The 27,212-nt window shown below is 36.8% G+C and overlaps 1 protein-coding gene across 1 annotated transcript in view; it reads right to left on the bottom strand.

Annotated features, from left to right (window-relative positions):
* Positions 1-26,534, bottom strand: part of LOC109031284 (phospholipid-transporting ATPase ABCA3) — a 39,415-nt gene extending 12,881 nt beyond the window's left edge. Inside the window, exons 1-21 of the mRNA XM_019042727.2 lie at positions 26,368-26,534; positions 22,680-23,022; positions 18,253-18,486; positions 17,310-17,416; positions 15,955-16,110; positions 15,005-15,236; positions 13,587-13,757; positions 11,544-11,722; positions 10,884-11,130; positions 9,635-9,789; positions 8,553-8,708; positions 7,985-8,056; positions 7,342-7,480; positions 6,576-6,831; positions 5,786-5,907; positions 5,449-5,555; positions 4,805-5,030; positions 3,659-3,873; positions 2,538-2,826; positions 1,733-1,858; positions 659-865 (exon numbers count right to left, since the gene is read on the bottom strand). Of these exons, the coding sequence (XP_018898272.2) occupies positions 659-865; positions 1,733-1,858; positions 2,538-2,826; positions 3,659-3,873; positions 4,805-5,030; positions 5,449-5,555; positions 5,786-5,907; positions 6,576-6,831; positions 7,342-7,480; positions 7,985-8,056; positions 8,553-8,708; positions 9,635-9,789; positions 10,884-11,130; positions 11,544-11,722; positions 13,587-13,757; positions 15,005-15,236; positions 15,955-16,110; positions 17,310-17,416; positions 18,253-18,486; positions 22,680-23,013 (3,730 nt within the window). The 5' untranslated portion in view covers positions 23,014-23,022; positions 26,368-26,534. The remainder of the gene's footprint in view (positions 1-658; positions 866-1,732; positions 1,859-2,537; positions 2,827-3,658; positions 3,874-4,804; positions 5,031-5,448; positions 5,556-5,785; positions 5,908-6,575; positions 6,832-7,341; positions 7,481-7,984; positions 8,057-8,552; positions 8,709-9,634; positions 9,790-10,883; positions 11,131-11,543; positions 11,723-13,586; positions 13,758-15,004; positions 15,237-15,954; positions 16,111-17,309; positions 17,417-18,252; positions 18,487-22,679; positions 23,023-26,367) is intronic.
* Between the last annotated feature and the right edge of the window lie 678 nt (positions 26,535-27,212).

Below are 27,212 nucleotides of genomic sequence, written 5' to 3' on the forward strand. Positions count from 1 at the left end.
GAGATCACATTGAAATGTATCCACTGCAATATGCTATCTCATGCAAAAAAAAAAAAAAAAAAAAAAAATAGTAAAAGAACGAACATACATACACACACGCCGTAAAATGTCACGCATTTGTTTCAAAGGACAAGAATTAGGTAAAAAATAGATGTGTTTAGTATTTGAACGGGTACTGAAGTGAAAATTTGACCCACTCATTAGGGATCATGCCTTTGAGATTTTGCGTGACCAGTAGAAAATCCAATTTTTGCAGCGCATTTAGATGGGTGCTAAATCTCAAATATTGCAATATTGCTCTCTTAAGGAGCATTTTCAACGGAAATGTTGCGAATATAATACCACTTCATTGCGATGAGATTCATAAAGTATTCAAACAAAAAACAGCCATTTGATCGTTTGAGTGGTTGAATCCAAATGTTTTTCCAATTAAATATTGATTTTTCGATCGGATAAATCTTTATTTTAAAACGATAAAATTCTTCTCTCAAACATATGTTCAACTGATAAAATGAATAATTAAGTCGTTTCTACGGCAGTATAATAGCGATTTTTGGAACCGATTGCATCAACATAAAGTTCTGATTTCCTCAGAATCGTAACCATCGATGAAACCGCAACTTAATTACTTTTGGGATGTACTTGATGGCATACTTACTTTGACATTCAGACTCCGAACACGTTCTGCAAACATCTTTCTGATAGGCGGCTAATACGAAACTGGTCAGTGAAAAGGTAAACGAGTATTGAGGTAAAAGCCGGAGAACTCCATCAGCTAAGTCCAGCCACGGGCCATCTACAAGCTGTGAATGTGGAAAACCGTTCAACGTCATCAAAGCGTACATGATGGCTCCACCGTAAGTACCTGGAAATAAATTTGCATAAAGTCGCGCTCTAAGTTGATAAAATTCTCAAGTCCAAATACGAGGATTCTATATGGCCTACTCCTTTATGACGAAGGAGACGCCCAATGAGAGGATGGCGTCAGCGGGTTTGGCGGTAAAGGAGGTAATTCCAACTCCCCGAAGGACCGTGGGAAAATAGGATACTGCGGCGGTAAAGCATCGCAGAGCGCCAGAGAGAGCCAGAGCTGTTGTAATTGTTCAAGTTATGAAAGCAGCTCAGATATGTGTACGTGACAAGGTGGTGAAATGGTGCTGGGTCCGCACCATTTCCCGGGAAAAACACAGGCGAAAAAATACCAAATTTTCAATTAAAGTCAAAAATCATTCTTGCGCTGATACTCATAGTATTAGAGCTCAACTATTTTTACCTCAAATTGAAAAGTTTGGAACTTTTCGACTTTGTTTTTCCCGCGAAATTGTGTGGGCCCAACACCATTTCACCGCCTTGCTACGCACGTTTCAGGCCAATTCTCAGTGTTCTTTTTCTCATTTGATGTGTGAGGGTGTGTGTGTGTGTACACTCCCAATTTTGGTGTAAAATCAAAAAGCAGCAACCCAGCTCATTGATATAGTTCACTCGTGGATTGATACGTTGTTTTTTGTTCATCATTAAAAACTACATCAGTCAACAATCCCAACTAAAAAATAAAAGTTAATAAATTATCTTCAGAGGCTCGACAATATATCTTCAATGACCATCACAGCAAAGTTGTGAGACAGTGATATGGTCCCTTAATTTGCTTACTTATCCGGGTTATTAGGTGAAAAGTTTTTAGGTTTATTGATTTATAAGTAAAGATCAAGAGAATTCTTTTGAAGACACTTACCTAGTATTAAATTCACTTTGATATGAAATGAAAATGCGTTAGCGTAAGATTCGTAGAAAAATGCAACGCCGTAAGAGAACAATGTGTTACTCAGCCCAGCTAACGCCGTAATCAAGAAGAGGACCGCTACATAAAAGAAGATACTTAGTGCGCATTACATGTCAAAAAAGAGCGGTAACTATATTTGTATTCACCTACGTTTTATTATCATGAGTCATTAGTCATATACTTACACGCGAGTGTGTGCGTGTGTACATATATACAAGCAAAATTGAAAATAAGAGCGGCCACAGTATAGAGTGTTAGATGTTATGAAAAAATTGGAAAAATGGGTTTTGCGTATAAACATACATTTGAAATTGAAAGTATATTACTGTTTGTCATTCAAATATGAATTATATCGAATCTATGGGTTAATTAGCCGACAAAGGTTTCAAACGGTGAATTTCATTTGACTTTTGCATAGCAAATAGGAAACGTTTTGCACATAACAAAATTAAAAGCAACTGAGCCTAACGTGAATTGTTGAAATAAATTGGTAAAAAAAAATTCAAAATATACTTTAAAATTGTATAACAATATTTTAAAAAAAAACTGCATTGGAACGATCTGCCTCTTGCGTTTTAGGAATATTTTAATATGAAATTAACCTTGGAATTGTAATTAGCTCAAAATCTCCAATAGTTAGTGCTACCTTCACTTCTTGCATTTTTTTCTCTTTTTTCTAATACATATTTGATAGTGTGTTTCATCTATTCTTCAAAAGTAAGATAAAAAGAGAAGAAAACTAGAGCTAGCAGCTTACCAGCTTCTCCTGCGGTATAATTTTCTTTGAAAAGGAAGATTAGTACGGAAAGTACAGAAATGAGTATGTAGTAGGAGTAATCAACGAAGAACATGGTAAACCAATAAAGGGTGGAAGGAGCACCAGTCATCAATTGTAGTTGCTTAGCGTTGTTGAGACGCTCCTGGATCGGAAGTGCAATGAAAGAGCCACTGAGCACAAGCATCGTCGTCCCAAAAAATTGGAACAATATGAAGATCCTTGAAACGACCAACTTCATTTTTTCGTCACTAGTTAAGTGACAGAAATCCTGCAAGAAATAAATAGGAACTAACGATGCAATCATTTATGAGAGATGGAGTAAGGGCGTGGTTACGCATTGATAGAAATTTTGTTCTAAAATGCATAATTAAATAATGAATTGGATAGAATGCACAAATTAGACTTTTCAATCGGCCGTTTTTTTTAGAAAAAAAAAGTCTATTACTTGTGTTCTCGTGTTACTTTTGGTTAATATAGGAAGTGATTGATTTTGGTACAGTTTGCGGTGAATTTACCGTTAAACAATGGAGAAACTGGGAAAATGCATTCCTCCGGTTGCGACGTTGGTATTTTCCACTCGTTTTTCATTAACTGCAAGTAAACTAGCTGGCATTTTCTATTGAAATTTTCAACCGAGGGCTTGGATTATTTTGTGTTTTACTTCCTTTAATAATCGAACTTTTCTCTTGAAATTTTCTCTGTGTATACCTATACTGAGCGGATGAATTTGGCCAAACTTCAGTCGCATATTGTCTAAGTTTCAGATAATCCTGTGTCGAAAACCTTCGAAAAATGTAAAACTGAATGTTCAAAAGCAGACTCTTACACTATTGCACGTATGTCTTTTCTTCAAAACTCTCAACGTATATTTGATCGGTTCGTGTAATACTTTTCAATTTGCAACGTTGTTTACTTCAGTATACAGTCAGTAATATTTAAAAAAGAAGATAAATTTCATGGATTTTTTTTTTATTTTTTTATTTACGATATCATTATTATTTATGTTCTTCCTGAGAATTTCGGATATTCACTTTGAGTTCCATGATGTCTAACTCTATCATAAATGTTCATTTGACGCGCATATTGTTTTTTCTACTTACCCTTCTTCTAAGGTTCACAGGATGATTCACAGCAGATATCGTTCTGCCCGTTGTCGCCTTTAGTATAAGATTATAGGCAAGATTTACGCAAATGGGTAAAGAGTGTTGTGCAACAGGGTTGTGAAAAACTATGAGGGATGTGCTATTCACGTCCAGCACCATCATATTTTTGTAGTAGTACTCGCGGATATCCCTGTATGCCTGGCTCAGGAGATCTGGACAGTGATATAAAAATGCGGACAGTTAGTGAACAAAAGTGTGTCCAATTGAATGATTAAAATATTCTACTTTCATACCTTACATCGCCAATAAACAGGATGTTTAGTTAACGAGAAGACGCTCAATTGATTCTGTGATGATGTCCACACCCTCCCCCTCCCCCGAATAATAATTCTAAAGATACGACAGTGACCGCTTTTGGCTATTTTCCATCTGACTAATTCATTAATTTAAATTTCAAAGGTTAATTTTAAGTGTGGATTTTCCATTTAAATGTTCAAGGCAAGACTCCGCCAAAAAAAGAAGAAGAAATAATGGATCGAACAATAGAAAGGGAGAGGGTAGAAAGATATTTCGAATGAATTTTATTCAATGTACATACAGAATAGATGATAATTTTTGTAACTGAGAGAACAGAAGAAAGGAGCGCCTTCAATTTTTTTCATGCAACTATTCGTTCTTCAGAGATACCTGTATTAATATGGGAGGAAATTGAAGGTGCTTTGCTTCTCCTTATCTCTTTAGTTCATGTTTATTAAATAAATCTGATACTGTTTTCTGTCATCGAGGTTTCAGACTAAAACTCTGTTTCGGGGAAGGGGGGGAGTATACATACATTTTCATTTTGAGAATACTGTCCATTGATATTTTTTGTATAATGTTATTCTCGTTTTACTGAGGACAGGCAACTTTAATTGCAAATACAATCATTGACTTCAAGTGCCTTCGCCCAGTGAAAGGGTGGAGGTTTTAGATAAAATGAAGGAGTGCCAACTCCCTGACGGGTTGTGGGGAGACCAAGTTTTGTGGCGGTCAGGCGTCGCAGAGCGCCGGAGAGCGCTGTGAAATCTACTCTCATGTACGTATCATTGACTTCCTCAATTTTGCATCAAACTTTCCTCCATGTGTTTAAATACGGTCACTCACATGTATCCAGATCCTCGTCGGAGGAGATCTTTAGAGTTGTCTGTGGTTTGGCAAGCTCCTCCAACTGAGCTACGTAAGGATTCGAGTCTGCCGAGCGATATTGCACCCGCATTGACCTGTACGTAACCGGTTTCAACGGTAGAGCTGGTTGTCCAGGGACTTCAGCATTTTTCTGCCCGCTCATAAGACTACTGGCGAGTAGCGACGCCAACAAAACTACAATCCCCTGAAATTACGTAAAAAAACACATTGGAAGAAAAATTGGTTTCATTTAGGGAAAAGTATTTTCGACTTTACTACCGTTTAGAATTTTTTCTTGAGTCAAGAAGGAAACAAGACTTTTATAATGAATGAAGTCACAGCTATGAAAGAGAAACCTGCTTAATACTAAGAAAATTCCCGTCATATTCATGAGATCTCGTCAGTAATTATTAAATTCATGTTATACTCGTATCTCCTGGCCGCAACAAATGCATCGAAAAACTCCGTCTTTGATCGTAAGGAAATTAATGCAAGCTTAATTATTTTGATCTTCAACCATAAAAAAAAACGTATGTGTATAAAATATTAATTCATTATTCATAAATGTTAAAATAATGTTCCGGACATCAATGTCATGATTTCTTGTTTTGGTCTTTACTTACAAAAATAAGGTACATTTTTCGACGCCTGCAAGAATATATCAGCTTTCTCTTCATCAATGATGTAAATTGTTGCCATAAAAGAGCCATACTCCTCTTTTTCGTGTAATCTGCAAATGAAAAATATAAATTTGATAACTTTCTTCAAAACTTACTACAAAATAGGTCAGCTATTGGACAACGACGTCAGCATGCTATTCTAGTAATTTGGGGTTATTCAAACTACAGTTAGACAATTATTTCTCGAATGTATGCCTCATGTACTCTATTTTGTATGTAATTATGCTGTATTAACAATGATAAATCTCTCTGCAAACTTGAAAGAATCAATTTCCTTTACCCTTTTCATCTCGATAAATCACCTCAGATGATGCATTATGCACTGAGTTGTCAAGTTCAAAGCTTTGGTTGACGGTGCCATTCTCAACTGCACCTCTTTCTCCGTCTGCAATCTCTCCAACCCTGAAAATAATAATTTGTGATGAGGAAGTTGCTCCGGTCTTACTCTAAAATTCAACATAGGAAGCGGGAATCGAAACCTCTTTTGAAAATTGAAATTTTAAATGTTACCGCTTTTAACAAATGACCTCAAAACGCATTTGCTCTAATACATGATAACTTTACGCCATGCCTCGACGAAAACTTGGAAAGCGTGGAAAAGCCGTAAATTCTTTTTTTTAAACGTAATTTGCATTCAAAAGCGTTATTGCCATCACCTTTTGAATGTAGAAACGTTGACATTGAGGTGTAAGTGCCTCTTTAACTCCAACACGAGATCATTACACACTTCGTTACCTTCCGGCCAAATTTCCGTCGCCATTTTATTTTTTTTACAAAGCAATTTTTCGACAAAGCTGTCCAAAAATGTCGCTGAATTTTGTTTGTACTGCCGATGAATTTCAGTGAAATTTTTGAACAGATTCAAACAACCATTTCACCGTTAAGAAATAAAATGGCGGCGGAAATTTTGAAACTTTGCATGGCACTTGTGATACTTTGGCCGGAAGGTGACGACCTATCAACAACAAACTTACAGCACTAACAAGTGTTTCTACGCAAAAGATATGTATTGGATAGATGAAGGGATGAAGGGGGGCATTACTAATATCTCTATTGAAATGAAGACTCACTTGAGAAAAACTTCCTCTAAAGTGGTGCAAGCAACCGCCATACTGGCGATACCAAGCTCATCTTTCAAGGACTCGAGTTGCTCAAACATATCTGAGAGTGCATCGACAGACTCTATCGGTATGACATACGTTAACTTAGGTCCCTCGTCACTTTTCAATTCTGCCTCTGATACGTATTCATGAATTGCCGCAGTGATTTCATCCCGATTTTGTCCGGCTTCCCTCTTCTTTAAAATGTTCAGATAATAACCAGCACCTGAAACATTGAATGACTGCTTTTCCCTTTAAGTTGTCAAATACTTCTTTAAGTAGAAAAGACATGTGCACATTAAAAGATTTCTGGACAGAGGACGATGATCACCGTCGTTTTCCTACCGGTTCTTTTTCTCACGAAAGATCTTCAGATTGCGATTACGGGATATTTAAAAATTCTTTCAAACGGCAAAATTAAAATACATTTTCTACAAGCCTTGATTGAAATTTAATACTGAAACATTAAAGGGGCTATAAATGTGTTTTTTTATCTTAAAATGAAAAAAAATTAATATAAAGGAAATAATTAAGTGGGTTCGACAAGCACTAAGTTGTATACGGACCTATACACTCTAGAATATTGAAAAATTGGGTGCAACAGCAACGTATGTTCTCTTCATTCTTGTTACAGTTGCGAGTTTTGTCACAAATCAAGCATCTGCATAATATTTTAGTATAAATATTTAAGGCATTAAATTATGAACTATATCGAATGAAATTTATTCGCTTTTACCATATAAATTTTTCAGCATAATGGAGGTTCCAAAACACATAACTTGGCCATGATCCATGATTGCAATACGGTCTCCTAGGACGTCAGCCTCTTCCATGAAATGAGTTGTTAAAATAATTGTCCGTTCACCTCGAATACTCTGTCAAGAAAAGAAAAAACTCAAAAGAGATCTGTTTTGAACTTGTTACGTGCTCGAGCAAAACTTTTTTCATATTAAACCGCAAAGCCAATGTACTAAAAATATTGCTACGGCGCACACTGGATATATTGAGTCAATAGGAGAGGTCGGACAAAATTTGGCAAATTTAAACGCCGGTACCTCTGTTTACACAATGCTTTAAGTTCTAAAAGTGGTTTCATTGGTTTTCTAGTGAAATTTTCCTTTGAAAGCACCCCTTAAAATTCAAAATATGACGAATTAAATATCAAAATTGGTACTTTTAGTCGAAAATGTCATATCCGAGCTCTCTGATTGACTCGATCCACTGTGCAGCGTCAAACACTTTTACCAAATGAATAGCATAATTGAAATTCAAGTTACTAGCATGTATATTGTTCAAAATGGTATGTCAATTATATTTTTTTCATGGTCATTCGATTCAATCTGTGAAATTTTAGGCTGAATGATGAGGTCATATCTTACTAAGAGTAAGTTCCACATCTCTCGCCTTGATTCTGGATCCATCCCTGATGTCGGTTCATCTAGCATCAGTATCTGAAACCAAAAAATTGCACATAATTGAACATCACGTTTACACGCCCTCTTTCACTATTTACTTCCTTATCATTCATTTCTTCAAATGGTGACCTAATGCTGGAAAAGAGAATTCATCCAAAGTGAACTTCACTCTCTAATGCAAGCATGCGTGTATTCTATGGTCACCATGCTGCATGCGGAGCGAACCTTTTCGTATGACCTTTGGAGTATACCCAAAATTTTCTCTGCAACATCTTTGGCGAAAAAATCAGTTTCATTGTCATAATTATAATAACCATAACCATACCATAACATAGCACATCTTCGAAATAGACTGGTGAGGCGTGATATAGTTTGACAGGCGACGCCTGAGTGCATGGCTCGTCTGAAAACTTAGTAATTTGTTTCAAGAAAGGATGTATGAGACCATCCGAACATTTCATTCAAACAAAACTTAAAGTGTTCCTTTGCAATTTCTTACCGAATACTGCAAAGCTTTTTCCTTCTTACTTACTTTAGGACTTCCAATTAGTGCTATAGCTAGAGAGAGCTTTCTTTTCATTCCACCGGAGAGCTTATCTGGTAGATCATTACATTTAATGCTGATATTCTGTAATTCCATCAAATGCAACGCCTCTGTATGAGCTTGTTGTTTAGATAACCCTTTTAACTAGAAAAAAACGAAAAATAGCTGTGAGAGAAATCTTGTAAGCGATTAAACATTTAAACTGCAAACTTAGATGAGTATTCTTGTATAAATGCATAATCGTGATAATTTTCCCTGTGTTATATTAGGAAAAGAAATCTTCAGTAGGAAGTGGAACCCGTCCAACTTTCTACCACATGCTGCCCCACGGTTGCGTTCCCTGGATGTAAAATGGGGGCAACCGGAGGAATATACCGCGAGTCGGAAGTTTCTACCGACTAGTAGAAACAATCTGCCGACGGGTAGAAACAAATCTACCGATGGATAGAGACAATCTACTGACGGTGAAAATTGAATTGCCGACGGGCATATTATTTCGACCCGTCGATAGATTGTTTACGATAGACGGTATCCTATTGGCAAAAGAAGGGTAGATAACCCCTGGTCTCTTTTACCCAAGTCATAGGCACCCGCGTTCCAATGACCGGCAGGAAACGGAATCCATCCAACTTTCCACTGGGCGCGCCAAGTTGAGGTCAAATCAGTTTTAAAGCTCACACAAGAATTGTCTTTGAAATCTTGTTACCCCTTGATGGTAGTTAAGAAATTTCAATTTTTTAACGAAAATATATTCAAAGCAACTAAATTTTGACTTTGCTGAGACAGGCCGTAATGAGAAAAAAAGTAAAAATTTGTACAAATTAAGCCCATGCCATCATTACATGAGTGAAAATCGTACTGAATTAAGCATTAGCCCTTTAAATTAATAGCGCAGCAAGAATTTGTAATTTAAGCACGTATCACTAATTCGTAGGTCTTACGTTTATTGTACATCGAATGCCAGAAAATGCATAAAAAACGTTAAAAATGATACACTATGATAAATGGTTTTCAGATAAAAAAAGTGCAAACTAATGAGTTGGACGCAAAACTGATTAAAAATATGGTACCAGCCCGAAAAATGTAAGATGCTCCATCACGGTCAGAGTGCTGAACAACAAATTATGTTGCGGACAAAGTCCTAAATTTTGACGGAACTGCGACATGTTGTCGAAAATGTTGTATCCATCAACAATCACTCGGCCGGCGTCGGAAGGAATCATGCCTATCAAAATACATACTTCAGATAAAGTAACATAAGTTTACATACGCAGTACATATGCTTTTAAATACGTTGCAACACCGTTGGAAAATTAAATTGACTGTGAATGTAAAAACAGCAGAGATTTAGTCGTACAGCAAAGAATAGAAAGAAGGATGTTAAATATATTCCAAACAGTCATCAAAGCTATGAAATGAGGAGGAAGGATAAAAATAAAAATATTTTTAAGAATGAAACTCACTTTTCTTTTTTCGATCCTGACGGTGTCTTGAATGAAATTCTGTTAGACAATGATCATTTCGAACGCTTATGAGCGTTCATCCTCAGGTCTGTAGGAATCGCGAATCGCGATTTTGTCAACGAAATACGAAATTAAAACATCCTAAACTTAAAAGCTCTTTAGGATTTTAATTACGCATTTCGTAAACAAAATAGCGATTCGCGATTCCTACAGACCCGAAGATGAACGCTCGTAAGCGTTCGAAATGATCATCGTCTAACAGAATTTCATTCAAGACAACATCAGGACCGAAAAAAGGAAAGTGCGTTATATTCTTAAAATCCAACAATCTGATAAAGTAAGATGATGTTTAAATTTTTTTTTTTTTTTTTTTTTTTTCAAGAAACAAGGCTTGTTATGCTCTCATAAAAACAACAAAACAAGTTACAAACTATACACCACGGCAATAAGTTTAGTTTTTTCGCAAAAATCTTACTTATAAAAGAGTGAGCATGACAGATAGTTTGACAAATCAAAGATATTAAGTTGAGGATGAAAGAATCTCTGCTGAAGTGTTATTAGTATTGCAGACGAATAGATGTGAAGGCGATTTTTGCCTCCATTGTGATAGAAGCATGGAAAATAAAGTGTTAAGGTTTATCCCCTAAGATTGTGGTACTGACTTAAATTGTGGGATAAAGAGGCAATGCCGCAACATTTAGGTGAGTAACTTAATATGCTGGAGTACTACCACAATCGATTGGGGTGCTTTACCATCAATAATTTGAAATGCCCATATCATCCAACAACCCCTACCTCTTTTTTCCGCGAGTCACTCATAGTGAATCGTGAGTTTACAATTACGATATTAATTTACCGGTGAGCATAGACATGGTGGTAGTTTTTCCAGCTCCGTTGTGGCCCAGCAAAGCCGTGATTTCACCCTCATAAAAATTAATGGATACATCATTCACTGCAACAAACTTTTTGAATGATTTTCTCAAGTTGCGAACTTTTATCCCAGGCTTCAAGTTCGGTGGCACGCGCTCAAAATTTTTTACTTTTTCTGGATCCCAGTCGTCCTCCCTCTCTTTACTTCCTGCGTTTGACCACCAATATGATTTCTGAAATATTAAAAAAATAAAAGTTAGAAATAATAATATTAATGGTATTACGGAACCAAAATACCAACAGCTCTGATCACAGTTCTCGCTAATTCAACAAATTCTTACAGACAATTTCAATGAATTATTTTGGTTTGACTTATTTTAAGAATTAAAAATGGGGTCGGAGATTTTGACATTTTGCGATAAAAATACAAATGTGTTGACTTTAATGCTGTTATATTATCCATCATGCTTTGTGGCGATTAGGTAAAGTATAACAGCGACTCGTATGTATGTATATTATCCATCATCATGTAGTAACGGTTCTGCGATTTCCTCATTCTGTCTCTATCCCTCTCACTGGCTAGTACCTAAATTAGCCATATTCTGTTACGGATACGGTTTATTATCTATTTAACGTGTGACTTTACCTTCAGGAAAAAGAGCGCAGTCTCGGGAATGCCGTAAGGACCCGGCCAAACAGCATCTAGATACCAGGCAATGGTGCCAAAAATGAAGCATTGCAGTATGAAACTGCCAAAAACAAAGGCCAAAGAAAAATTGTGTTCACTACTGGGCCGTGTGAAGAGGTCTGACCAATGCGCGCCACCTGTTACAAATAAAATTACGGTCAATGAAGTTAATTTGTCACCCACGTAAAACACTGAGCTGCTTAACTACAATATTCGCAGACTTGAAAAATAGTAGAAACGGAGAAGCCTGTAAACGCAAGCAAATGTCTAAAATTGTGAGTGATGTTACTAGTTCTAAAAAAACCCAAACCCTTGCGACTCATAAAATTTAAATCGGAAAATTGTCGTCACATTTTGGTCTTAACAGGTATCGTTATTTTTAGACTCCTGTAATTCATTCAACTGAGACAAGCTGTTGAACAATCGCAGCAACACGTGATAACATTTCACCAGGTTTTTGATCACCACAATTCAAATATAGCCCCTGTAAAAATTATTATCACATCAGCAGCAGGTGATCGTTGAAATCAAACAGTGGCGTACTTTGCGATAAATTGATTGATCTGCCATTTAAACCTATGGAAAATGATCAATTAACAGGGTGTTCGCTACGAACAGCCTAACAATCGATTCTTTCCTATAGCTTCAAATGGGGAAATATCGAAGATTAATCACTCACGCCTCGCTACTGAAATCAAAAATAACTTATGAATGACTCTCGTCATCGATGCCTTTGACCCGGTCCTATGACTTGCACTGCCGTGCTGAGGGAGAACGCCGTATGAACATTCAAGAGTTGCCAAATTGCCTGTGATAAAATGTTTATTTTTGAGGAAAGTTATGAATATTTCTCCTTGAAATTTTCAGGAACTTAAGTTAAACTTGCGACAAATTATCTAAAAAATTGGAAGGAAAGTATTCATAAGTTTACCAGGAAATTCGTGTTTTATCAAAGGAAATTTGGCAACGCCTGGAGGTTCTTGCGGCGTTTTTCCTTAGTACGGCAGTTCAACTCACCGAAGCGAAAGCGATCGCCGAAAACTTGCAATGGGCCTGTCGAAAACTTTTGTTGGAGCAAAAATAGGAGTTATTTCCATCAGTTAATGTCCCAAGACTCTGAATGAGCGCATTGGCAAAGTTTGTAATGCACCCCCAACTTCACAATCTGCGTAAGAAATTTGCGTTTGTTTGAGCCTCCCGCCTCAAAAATGATACAACGGCACAGGTGAACATTTCGTGCGTTCCTTATGATTTTCGAGACATTTACCGATAGAAACAACTCTTATTATTGCTCCAACAAAAGTTTGCAACAGGCCAATACTGGATTTCTTACTTAAAACAATCGATATTATATTTTAAACACACTGCCTTACCTTTAGACTCGTTATTCATAATGGATTTAAATGGTTGAAACAATGTCACCAACTTTGCAAATGCGCACCAATTACAGTTTCCATGCTTGAAATTACAGCGGCGCACGAGAAATATTTTTCATCGTGTGGCCTAAAAAATACACAGCATCCTCCCCGTCCACATAAAAATTGTTTTAATAAGAACGGTAGGTTGAGAGGTATGATCTATGAATGACAATTGCGATGATACGGATAAAATGTGTGAAATTAAATTTCGAGGAACGTCCGATTCTGAAGACGAGTTAGACCTTGTTCACTCCAGCAAGTATTGCGAAAAATTCGGATGAACTTATTCCCGGAACTTCTTACAGCTTAACTTTAAGTTATTTCGCGAACCTCAATGCGTTGAACTAATTTGCCCAAGAGTTCCGCGAACTGGGCTTGTGTGGACAAGGCCGATGACTCTGAGGTGTTAAGGGGCTTTAATTACTTCATTGATAAAAACAAAGGCATGTTGTCTTTCAATCAAATAACCCTCTCGACGAAGGAAAAAAAAATCATGGGATTACCTTAAAACTTAAGAGGAGAAGAGGAGAAAGGATGAGAAGAAGATGAAAAAACACAGAAGATATTTAAATATGCCACTTACCTCTTTTTTCAAAGTAACTGAATGTATCCCAGCCTCGACGTAGAGCTACGTTAGGTATCAAATATAAATATTTATCGAGGAATCCGAAGTCCGAATCTTCCGGTATTTCTAATTTGTAAGCTATGCCGGTCATTGGCCATAAGACGTTGGCAATGCAAATAGCCAACGTCGCTAATAAGGAGAGAGAAAAATATGGAATAGTTGAGATCTAATACCAAATACGAATCCAAGTAAACTTTACAACGATTCCCGCTCACTGCAATAGGAAAAAGTATACCTCTGAGTGTTTGTGCCGGGTTTAAATTAGAGGTTGCATGCACTTAAAAGTTAAAAGTCGTATCAAATTAGCTTGAAAACTGAGATAACCAGTATAGTATTATTTACGTAAAGTTAGCGTGAAGCATGCACAAGTGAATTGCATTTTGCAAAAAGGAACTAGGAGCCTTGCAACGTCGCTACGATTGTGTAAATTCTTTTGTCCTTTAAGAAAACCTGAACATTTTCTATTTTGCATGCTAAAAACTGTTAAGACTGTTTAAGACAAAAATGTCCATGTAAATGACATATTTTTGCAAGATTATATTAGTTTTATGGCAAAGGTGAAGTTACAAAATCTAAGCAACACGGCAACGCTCCTGGTCCCTTTTTGCAAACAACAATCCAAATATGAGTCTCCGAAATGTAATTTCAAAACGATTGCTCAGAGCTCATAGTAATATAATTGGACCTCATTTTGCAACTCGTATACTGTTTCTGGCTCAATTTAGAAAGAACGTAGTTAGTTATCATATGGTAGTTATTAGTTTCCTAATGTGCATAAGTGTTTTTACGGACGAACCAAAAACTATAGTTCTTAATTGCAAAATGCAATTCAATTGTACTTGTGTAGGAACAAAATATTTTTCGGAAATATCGTTCAAACCTCTTTCAATATACTGTGGCATCTACGGAGGGTGATCGATTCTCATTTGACTACGTGATGTAGGAATGGCCAAAAACAAAACCAATCATCACCATTGGTGACGTTTCAGACTATCTGTCATACTTTATTTTTTTTTTTGGACATTAGTTAGCATATTCTCGCGGAAACTCCCCTGTTCTTTCTTCCTCTTTTGGCAGAGTAGTCTGTACAAATTTCTAGCTTTGAAAGTGGCTTATGCCTCGTCGAAAATTGAAATAGTGACGGAAATTTTGAATCATCATAATGAGAGTACGCCAAGTACGGGGTTTCGCACTTGGCCTTAGGTTTAATTCGTTTTAGGCTAAAAGAGAAGATGTTGGCTTTCAGGGGCAATTACTTTGTAATATTCTTCGGTTAGATACTTTGTTAATGTTAAATTGTTCCAATAGAGATTTTTCGCTTTCATTAACTCAATGCAGTATTGGAATTGTTGACAGTTTAATAAAATAAAACTTACGCCTTTTGAACATTGGACAGAGACAAAATGCGTAGCCAATAGCAGCATAAATGTAGAGCATTAAAAAAACCCAAAGTACAGTGGCTGAGGCCAGGAGAGGAGGTTGGCCAAAAATAGAAACCGTGAGAAGAAAAACACAAATTGTAACAGCAAAAATGCTTGTCATAAGAACACCCATTATCCAGCCAAGCCAGTTCATCCAACCTTTCAGACCCATCATCTTCATCAGTTCCTGAAATCAAATTTCACTTCGCTATGATACCAGAATTTCTTGATTTTTCTTTTTATGAAATACAGTCAAAATTGTGTAAAACATACACTTTGATCGAAACATGATTTGTCTAAAATTTGGAGTAGGGACCTTCGGAAATTCAGGTCTTTGAGCAAAAACTAAACATGTTACCATTTAAATTAAGGATTGGTTGTTGGAAGCGTAAATGGGAAATAGTCGCAAAAACACCCAAGGCTTAATTAAACTCCAGGGTGAATGGAGTTTTATCAATCCTCTTCTAGACGCACCTCGTTCTCTGAATTCGTTTTGTGCTTGGTTACCGTTTGGTGATAGGAACTTATCTGCAAAGGAAAATAAATAGAAAGAAGACAATTTATCCGCCCAGAGCCATATTCTCGGCAATTTAACGCTTGTTTTCAATTTGCCTAAAGGCATTTTGTAAAAAATTACCTCAACCTAGTTTTCATTACAGTAAATATGAATAGGTTTCATCCACATGAAAGATGAGCTCTTTTAAAAAAATTCAATTGAGATGTATTTCAATCGCGTAACTCTATCCAACTTTTTGATGTCCAGTTGCTCGAAGGCACGCCTTGTCGCCATGACATAGATGACCTAACCCTGATAACTCGTAACTTTATTCCTGTCTTTCTTATTGTTTAGATACTTATACGTATCATGTGAATATGCTTTCAAAAGGTTTGTATTTATATCTTACCTTTGCTCCAGTTTCCTTCTCGGAGATCACGTTCTTCAAAATGAACAAAAAAATGAGAGTGACGAGGAACATGCACCAGCCAGGCAAAAAATCGGTTACTTTAAAAATCGCAACATCTTGACTTGTTCGAGGCGAAGGGAATTGCTTTATTAATATCTAAAATCGAGAAAAAATATGGGCTTGGTTATTTAATCACATACAAAACAATAGATTCGATACTATTTTGAAAAGTATTGATGTACTTACCTGCATACAATCTTGTCAATTGAGCAACAGGTGCGACGGAAAAAATTGCTATCCAGAAATGACCATGATCTTTTGGTAGTATTTTTTACTTTTTAAATTAAAATCATCCCGTGTTGTTATTGTTTTTTTCACGAATTTTTGCAATTGTAAGTTATGAGCGATTGAGTTTATTTTGATCATAGTAATACTGTTTTATGTTCACTGAGATGTCGTTTCTTAATCGAAAATTGTGGTATCCAGCAAGAAAAACTTTACGGAAGCTGCCAAATTTCTGCATCGCAAGTTATAGAAGATATCATAGCTTGCGATACATCCTTTGATTTTTCCTTCAGCATAGCTTACTAAAGAACACCGTCGCTTCTTACGCAACTATTACAAGACCGGATCATCTGTTGCTAAATTTTACTAGACAATTTGTTTTACAGAAGTACGGGATTGAAAATTATTTCTTTAAAAAAAAACTGTCCCATGAAAGAAAGCAGACTGTTTCACTTGATTCTCTGACGAGACAATTGGTCATATGATATGAGTTCCTGCTTTGTATTGATCGAACTATTAAGTATGCAAAACCAAACTTTCTCGGATTGAACTAAACCAAAAAAGAGGTTCAGTCCTGCAAATTGTGAGCTCAGTTATTAAGTACAAAAGTAGAGCGTGGCAAACTGCAAAGTCTAATCGATACAGTAAACCAAACGTTTGGTTTCAATATTTGAACTTTTTTATTCAGTAAAATTCTAACTTAAGATCAAGCAAGTGGGACCAACCAATTCTTCACCAAATAAAAAAAAATGATTTGCCCATACATAATACTGCCGTGCTAGGCAAGAACGCCGTATAAACATTTGAATGTTGCCAAATTTCCTCTCAGCAAATATTTAACCGTGGGGAAAATTACGAATATTTGTCCTTGCAATTTTTCGATTTTTTAGATCAAATTCGAGCAAAATCCTCTTTATGATTAGAAGAGGAATATTCATAAATTTACCCGGAAATTCCTGATTTTCCGAAGGAGATTTAGTAACGCCCGAGGGCGTTCAACGTTTTTCCGTAGCATGGCAGCATACTTCAAGTCTTCCTGAGTCATTGCGAAAACAATAGAAGTTACTCACCCGGGGTACAGAGACACCAGCATCGCGGGCAGTCAATCTCAGGAAAGCCTCGTTTAGTGCCAAGTTGATTCCCACGAATCCAAAGCTCAAGTAAGCAGGATAGACATCTGGCAACAAAATCTACACTAAAAAGCGTCCGGAACGCACTAAAAGCGATGAAATTACCGGCTCAAATCAATCGGTTTCCCAAAATATTAGCAGGGCTGAATATTTTAACTTGACATTTGAATGATTTCCGAGGGTGGTAACAAACAGACCAGGCCTTTGAATTGTTTAAAGTGTAAGTCCGTAGCCTCGTATCTCGGTTCGCGACGTCACAGACTTCCTGTCATACTTTTTTTTTTAAATGAATAACCACTCAACGGTAATGCTTAAAACTGCCGTGATCTTTCTTTCCAGTGACCAAAAAATTCTACAAAAACTTCAAGGAATGATGTCGAATTGTCCCCTTTACAAAAATTAAGTAGGAGCAGAGATTTTCAAGCACCCCAAATGAGATACGTGGTTTCGGACTTAGGCCGTCGTTGTGTCTATTTACAAACATATCTGAATATTAGAATGAATTCTCTTACATGATTGGATCTTGCTCCACTATTACACCTTTCCTTTATGGAGTTTTTAAAGAATTTATGCGAGTTGCTTTTTGGAGGAAAAAATCCAGAAGCAGCATCGTCTTCCTCATTCAAAGGGACTCAAATTATTATTGAAGTTTCGCGTGAGTTTCCATCACTCATTGAAAAGTAGGTATCATCAGAAAATCAGAAGGAGGTATTCTGGTACATTGTTTTTTAAAGGATAAAAGTAATCGGGAATTTCGAATCGTTGCGATGAAAATACGCATATTTCGACTTCAGTCATCGGTATTATCTCTTCTTTCAGAGCCAAAAAAGCCTGTTTTTTTTTTAAAGAAATTTCATCCGTTTCTAATAAGTGCTAAACTTACCCCAGACTTGAAGACCAGTTGATATGAACAATTGATCTGTTTCTAACATGCTGGTCACAGGGCGAATGACAAACTCCAAATTGGTTGGTAGCTCTTCGGGGGTGTTCGGGTTTATGTTAGTGAAGTGGATTCCGAAACCGGGGGCGAGGTCCCTCAAAGGGTGGAAGAACTTACGACGGAAAATGTCCTTTATCTCCTCCTCCGAGTCAGCAGTTGACACGTTGAATTTCCGATCTGTATATACGATGAGTTCGAAGTGACAGAAAATTGTATTTACGATGAAAGATCGTACCAAAATATAAAACTAAAAAAAGGCAAACTTTATGGCAAGGTTTCACGAGTATTACGGTGCTTTACATCCAGTGGCGTGGCGTGAATTGCGATTTATCGATTGTTATGTCATTTAAACCTATGGTAAAGAATCGGTTATTAAGGTGTTCACTGCGAATACAATGTCTATATCGATCCTTTTACATGGGTTTGAATGACATAACAATCAATATATCGCAAAGCACGCCACGCCGGCGCCGCACGGAAAAAAATGACTGTGCGCGGATAACCATCTTGGTTTTGTTAATTAAAAGTTGGTGTCGTATACATGAAAAAATTGATAGAATAACCAACGGCATTGTATTGTCCACAACGTCTTCAGGGAAATCAATCATTTTCAATTAGTTGCTACAAGCTATTACAAATCTGTTCACCGAGACAAAATTGATGGTAAACTGCTCCATCAAGTTGACTCATTGCACCAAAGAGTGCGCTTGCGCTTCACCTATCTTGTTTTTGGTTGATGCTACTCGGTTAAGTGGGCTCATTGAACTACAGAATGCGTTAGTGCAAATTATAAACTTGTTGATTATGAAGGTCACCATCTCAGATAACTCACTTAAAGTATTTTGTTAGTAGTCTGCCCCGTCAATTTTTTACGCCTTACCAACATTGAGTCACCAAAGAAAGCAATTAGATATGGGCTGATTAGGGTAAGTATGTTGATAAATTTTCAAGAATTCATATTCAACCCACCTTGTGTGACTGATAAACGTGTAATAATATGTTCGTGGAGCGTACTCCTTTTCCCGTCCCTGGCTCGGGCGACGGTAAAGTCGCCGCAAAACTATATGACTTCGCGCAATTAATTATTCTTGACTCTGCTCGGTTTTAATGATATAATTAAGGGGCATTTATAACGACTATTCAAAAACTCGAACGATGTTAAATTTTTCACTGATTTAAAAAAAAAAAAAAAAACGGGTTAAAACGAACTAAAATATTCATCAAAACCAAGAATTATTTCTTTCTAAAAATAAAGTATGCCTCATATCGTAATTTTTAAGGGGACAAATAAAACTAACACTGATAGGAGGTAGAAATAGGTGCCAATTAGGCCACGCCCGCCACCTCGGTTTTTCGAATTTTCGAAATTAGACTAAAAATTCGAATTTAATCGATGGAATGGGAGCCGATGTATCAATTTAGGCTACGTCCGCCGTCTTAAATTTTCAAATTCAGAAAATTCAACTTGAGAAGCATCATACCCAAAATCTAAGCTCAGATTCGGCTTCCTCGTGAAAAATCGATGCTACTTCATGTATTATATGTTACCATAGCATAAAGAAAAGAGGGTAATCGTAGGCGTAAAAATTCTATCAAAGCCAGCCGGTATGCGGAAGGAGGCACAGAATTCAAACGTTTGAGCTACGCCGCCAGGCGCCGGCGTCAAGCATTTGGTTCGTCCGTTTCCGAGAAAACAAACTTCTTCTTACTCATCAGCTGACCCACTCCGAATCACCCACGTTGCCACGTCGGACTGATATGTTAGAATCTACACGCCTACGTTAATCTCTTTTCTTCATGATATGGTGACATATGATACATGAAATTGCATCGATTTTTCACGAGGAAGCCGAATTTGAGCTTAGATTTCGGATATTATGCGTTTTAAGTCAAATTTTCTTTTATCTATTTTAAATCACTCAGGAAAATTTGTGAAAACTCATTAAAATAACAACGTGTATTCTTTTAAAAGCATTGATCAAAAATAAAACATTCACGGTATTTGAATCCATTAATCTCCGAGATAACTTGAACACGGGTGTTCTACGACTTTTTACGTATGTTGTTTTCTTCCGCATTGGTTGTCGGCAGCGTAGCGGCCAAAGGCCCTTGGTACTAATCATAGTTTTCAAAATCAATTTTTTCTCCATTCAAAATTCCAAGGAAATGGCAGAAATTTATCAATTGTTACGAATGTTTTAACAATAATTCTTGTCAATTGTATGCTGTCGTTAAGCTAAACATCCCAGGTTTACCAAAAGCTAGGCATGCACTATATTTAACACCATGTCAAGGCTTCAGTACTTTAGAGGGGTAATTTTTTTATTTTCTATTCTACATAATCTCACTTGTTCAAGTAAGTAGCCCGGGCTAATTTGTCCAATGCTAGAAGCACTTTAGCCAATCATAAAAATAATCCCAGTTTGAAAATTTTGAATTGATTCTTGACATGAAAAGAAAGAAAGAAAAAATAGATAAATAAAATGCAGTTATAAATAACAACGAAGATATATTTAAAGAAGTATAAAAATTAAAATGAAGTGACTGAATTAAAGTAGAAAAATAAAAAATTGCAAGAAATAAAATAAAGTAAGTAACGGTAAAATACAGGGAAGAAATAAAGAATAAATGATCAAAGAAAAATAATATTATGTACAGAAAAAACAATAAAGTACGAGTAAAACATTAAAATTAAGTAAAGAAACAAAGGGAAAAAATTTAAAATAAAGTAAATGAATAAAAAAGAAATAATCAAAGAAAAATTATATTACGCAAAGAAAAAAAAATAGGGTCTTCGGCTAGGGTAAGATAGGTCCCAGGTTCAATCCCCGCGGTACGCAAAAAAATTTGATAGGTTGAATACGACTACAGCACCTCACAATAAGTACTGTAGTCTCATTTCACTCGATTTCGAAATTTATTTACGCCATTAACCCTTTTCCACCATCCCCTAGCTGCGAACCCCGACATTGCACACCTTTGTATTCAATTTGTTTAGCTGCACGTTTCACAAGGAAATACTCCTCCTTATGGCTAAAAACATAAAATATTAGGTTCTCCTTGCTTTCATGATTGATACACTAAACATCCGGATGGGTCAGTTTACCATCTATGAAGGTCTATCTCAGAAACGTTGTACGGGACGTCTACGGAGGACGGCGCGCCCGCCTGGCAGTGTTGGTGCGAATTACCATCTTTGTTGTCAACGCCTACCTGATCGCGGTTTGAGGTTTCTAACCATCATACATTTGTGCTCGTAGCAAAATTGTTTTCAGGGGTCGAATCTGGGAATCCAAGATGGTAAATGTCACCTATTATCTGGCTATAAGCACCAAAGATTTTTTTCCGTGCACTGTTTACATCATGAAATCATACCAAAAAATCCTCTTGACCCATCAGGAACTATCATCAGAGGTTACAAAAATTAGAAGGAAACCAATAAAAATAAACTCAAGTAAATGCCAGGTTTACACTTCGATGCCATAAAATTGTTTTATACACAAAGCCCCAAGTCCAGTGAAATTGACTAGTATTTTAAATACATTGATTTTTATATTTTTTCAAGTTTCATCAATGCCACAAATGGACAGAGTTTATCAGAAAGGAACCAACTCACAATTTCGAAAAAATTGAGTTAAGAATGTTTTTGAGTTCCACTAGCCGTATATTTTCTCCTGCCGAAAACTGAAAGTCGAAAGACAGAAATTAGTTTCTGGAAAGAGGGGTTGGTGTTTATTCTCTAAATTTAGCCTTATGCAGGAATATAACTTCAACCTTCTTTTTCTCAGTTTTAACATAATGTGGGTTGGTTCCTTTCTGATTGACTCGATCCAAATATTCTATGTTTTTGAAGGTAAATGAACTATATATTTTTCTCTTTTTTTGAAATGTTCACCTTTTTGGTAACATACTGGCACTTTCAGAACTCCACTTCTCTCCTCATCCGTCGTATATGTATAACTCCTCAGCCGAGATGGCTAGGTCTATTGTACCCAGCTTGGAATTTCTGGGGGTAGTCTTAAAAAAAAAAATCCCTGACACTCGATTTTTTAATTTTTTTTTTTTTTTTCAATTTGGTGTCTGAATCAGTTTTTAAGATATACTTGTAGACCTATGTCTAAATCTCGGGTGGGCCGGCCCCTTACGACCCGCACCCCGCAGATCACGTGTTTTTAGCAAGCCCTGGGCCAATTTGACGCGGTTTAGGCATCTAACGATTAGTAATCAAGGTAGGGTGATATATATGTATATGATGGAAAATGATCAAGACCTTGTTTTGAATATCTACCGAACGAACTGATTTTAATCTTCAATCCTCTGATTTTCTTTGACTGTCCTTGATACGCATTTTGTATTTAACTCTCACTAACCTGTATCTTTGGTCTTGTCCTGTAAAATCGACACCATCTCATTGACCAATCGTTGGGTGGCTCTGCTTTGAGGAGTGTATACGATATTGATTACATCTTTGAAATTCCAAAATCCATTTTTAGTGACGAAATCGTCACTGTACGTGGGCCAGATTGTTTCATTCGTGGTAATATGCTCGAATGTATTTCGTGCACCGGTGTAAGCCACTAGAGCAAAGGCCAGAGTCGGCAGGAGGATCTCAAACAAAGAGGCCAGCCACTGGTGTCTACGGATGCACGTGTTTCTATAGTGCAAAACTCGGATTTGTCTCCAAAGACCCATGATGCACCCCATGTACGTGCACTGAGAGAGAGAAAAAAACACACATTAGCCTTTACCGATAATGAAAGAGGGGACCTTTTTCTCATAGACAATATATTTTAGAGAACTCTTACTGAGAAAAGCAATGTAAGTGTAATCAAGTGAGGCAGAAGTTTTTAGAGTTGAACTCTGTTATTTTCCTGTTAATGGTTGATGACCAACTTGTTGAGCATCATAACAAAATCAAATTAAGTTGTTGTAATGATGACTGATGAATGTCGGGGTGAGCACTTTGCTAAACGAGTTTTTGCAAAGGTTAGGATATCGCTGAACAACTCTTTGGTCATCTGTGAGGTGAATCTGAGCGTTAACTTTCAAGTGTAATCTTTACACTGTGTGACAGATAGAAATGCTAGGTTCCTAAATTATACTGCTGTCTTTGCTTGGTCCACAAAGACTCACAATTGTCTTATTGAAACGACTGCAACATAGAGGCTTGCTTCCCGAATATTATTGGACAAAAAAAAAGACAAAAACTGTGAAACAAAACTGATGGAACAATAATTTGAAATTAGCAATTCAAAAAAAGTTGTTAAAAAAAAGACTAAACTTCTAATTTGGCATCTTCAGGTCACCTGAAAGCCAGTGATCTCGGCACTGTCTCAAAATAATCAATGCGGGTAAAATGGCCTAATTTTAAATTTAAATCGCAGTTTTTGTCTGCATGAGCGGGGCTTGAATCAGAAATACAGATTGTACGACCTAAAACTATAGTGACCATAGTAGGTACGCTGGTACGCTCTATGATTATGTCTTTTTTTACCTATGAAATTGATCCTAGATCACCCTGTATCACTAGAAAACATTCCATGCGTACTGGGACTATATCAATGTTTAACTGTAGAGTCATGACATTTATCTTATCTCAGCAATGTTTGTACATACATACGTCTACAGATTGACGCCGCCACAACACAGGCACACTTTCCAAATGAAATGTCTGGGTGAGTGCGCGCCATTGAATAGTGGGCCGGAAGTTCGCCTGCAAGTAATTTTAAGTCCATACGCGTGGAGTGTACCATCGTTTACCAAACGTCGAACTAAATGCGATGCCCATTTTAACATAAGCGCGAAAAACCATCTCGAATTTATCTCGGACAAATTGCCTTGCATATCTCCGCAAATCGGTGCAAATTGGTGATTATTTCGGAACGTTTGTGCGGGCACCAAAAATATGTCCAAAATTTTATTTTGGGGGAGAAGCAATTTTAAAAAATTGTTGTTCATACTATAAAAATTATCGTAAAGTATCACAACATTTTATGATCTTTCACAATATGTTAGAACGTGTATAGTCGAAAGTACTACCGGTTTGATCGAAAAAGTATACTTAAATTATTTTTGTGATAAAGTAGTCATGAAAATGTTCGAAACATTTTTTGAAAACGTTTTTGCAATTTAGTTTTCGTTGAGATTATTTTAATGATCTTGAAAGCATTTTTAAAATATTTCTCATTTCCCAGAATGCGTAGCGCCGAAACTATCGCATGAAAAAGCGATTCGCCAAGTTTTGTTTGATAGGAAATGGTGACTGATTTCTACTTGACTCAACTACTTACTGGCCATGGAATCTTTAAATTCTATCTTAATAGGTTCAAGCTTGCTCAAAACCCAAACTGCATATTCTGTACTAGGGAAATCATCGATGTCGCGAGGCATACCTTTTTTGAAGGTGACTGCTTTGTAAGACATAGGCTAGAAATCGCTGCTGACCTGGGAGAAGACCTGAAAGTGGAAAATTTTCAACGCATTGCCCTTAAAAGCCTGGCTTCATGGGTCAGAGTAAAGCGTTTTGTCAAGGAAGTGCTTCTTATCTTTAAGGCATTAGAGTCATCATAATTTGTAATTGTAATTAATTGATTACTGTTAGTTAACATTTTATTATTATATAACTTATCTTGCTCTGCAGAGAATACTTAATTAACTATCTAATGCTTTACTTCCACTAAACCTTCCAATTTTGGTAGGTCGGGGAGAGGGGACTGACGATATGCTTTAATGTGATTCCGGTGCTCTCTCTCTTTAATCTTGTCCTTCTCAAATACGCCGTATAAATTATCTGCCTTCTCTGTTTGTTAAAGCCTTTATCATGTTTGTTAAATGTAAATTTTTCAATAAAGGAAACTTAAATAACAAAAGAATGTTTTGTTTGATCCGTTCGAAAAATTGATAAACGATGGGTTGCTTAATAGCCTTGCCGAATAAACGTTCGCATCACAGCGCATTCGGTGCACGCGTTATTTGGTTCGCCATTCTGAACGGCAGAGGGCGCCCGTAAAAAGGCTAACTCTTACGTTACCGTGCTAAGGAAGAACGCCCTATGAACCTTTAGGCGCTGCCAAATTTCCTTTGGTAAAACACGAATTTTCGGGAAAACTTGTAAATATTTTCTTCCTTTTTTTAGATAATTTTTTTTCGCAATTGTACCTACAGTCCTTGAAAATTTTTCGGAAGAATATTCATAACTTACCTTAAAATAAACATTTTATCGAAGGAAATTCGGCAACTCTCGAATGTTGATACGGCGTTTTCCTTAGCACGGCAGTATGGCGGAGCAATCAATGAATGGATTTGTCTGTTATTAACGAGTGCTCTGTACGACTTATGAAATGAATATGAAGTTGTAAAATCGTGAGAACGTTGCGATGGATTTGCGTGCTACGGGATATTTATCCTACGTGCTTACCCAAAGCTCGTCGATATATATTTTTTGAAATTGCTCTTTCCTCCCGTATTTCATACAGGCATTTAAAAACTTTCTCATATTGCTTGTTGTTGCCCTACGGCCACAAGCTTTTAAAGCTCAAACAATTATGGCGTTGGAGTTGAAATTTTGAAGTAAACTGCAAAATGAGTCTCATTGTTTTTATTGCAACGCCAATCGCTTATACTTGTATCAAAATCGGGGGAAAGATAAATTAATACAGCAGATAGTTCAATTCAAATTGTCCGAAGCATGGTACAAATGATTGCCCGCACTCGCCGCTTTTGAAGGCGCCGGACAAGAAATCGAGGTCTCAACACCAGAACCAGGTGTTTGAATTATATATTTTCAAAATTTTGGGTATTTTTTACGTGCAACGGAAATAAAATAGGTGTACATCACAATTTTTTTATTCATATGTGATTGCTTTTGCACGTTAAGAACAATTACATTTCAAACCGAATCACTGATTTAAGCTCTAAAAATTGAATATGTAAGCACATAAATCTTGGGATAGTGCAGCTGGATCCCCAGTTTTGATAACAAGTCACCAAGGTATAGATCGGATTTTCTGGGCTATAGAGTTAAAAAGTATAAGAAACACAACTCAAGTGGATACCAACCGATTCCGTCAAGTTGTTGCGCACATGAAAGTCTTAGTTCACACGGGAACCACCATAACAACTAAATAAAAAACGAGACCAACGTGTTGCCCATGCACACCTCACTTAGAAACGAACTTCACACCTGTCAGCTCATCTTATCTCTGGAGATACCTACTCCATGGCCGATATCATTTTCCCTATTATTAGTGGGAGTAATAGAAAAATTCGCAGAATCGATGACGACGGGCCCTCAAAAATAAACGAGATTATCGATTGAGCTATCGAATTACCTCCGTCAAGACGCTACACAGTGGATCGAGTAAATAAGATAGGTCGGACAAGATTTGGAAACTTTAAAAGCTCATAACTCCGTTTATGCAAAACTTGGAGGTTCTAAAAGTGGTCCCATTGGTTTCCTCGTGAAATCTTCTTCTAGTTGCATACCTTAAAATTGAAAATGCGTCGAATTAAACACCATAATCTGCAGTTTTAGTCAAAAATTTCATGTTCTAACTCTCTGATTGACTCGTTCCACTGTGCGCCATGGCGTCATGGCGCGCCATAAAGGAAGTAACGTGGAGGTGACGAGACTCACTTGATGGCTGTTCCAGACTACTTCAAGCGGTGACATATGATATAATTCATCAATATTATGCATATTTTAATTCTCATTGAAGCGGCACGTGAGAATCGGACCAACCTCTTTCCTCTTCTAGTATAATTTGGGACCCGAGTTTACAGTTTCATCTAGGAATTATGTTTTTTCTCTGGACTTCAATTCAAAACTCACAATCACAGATTGGTGTTCGGATTTTACTGGTGAATTTGTACTAGATAGAATCCTGAAATGACCACGTTCATTG

This window comes from Bemisia tabaci, chromosome 4 (genome assembly GCF_918797505.1).
Source record: "Bemisia tabaci chromosome 4, PGI_BMITA_v3".
Classification (NCBI taxonomy): domain Eukaryota; kingdom Metazoa; phylum Arthropoda; class Insecta; order Hemiptera; family Aleyrodidae; genus Bemisia; species Bemisia tabaci.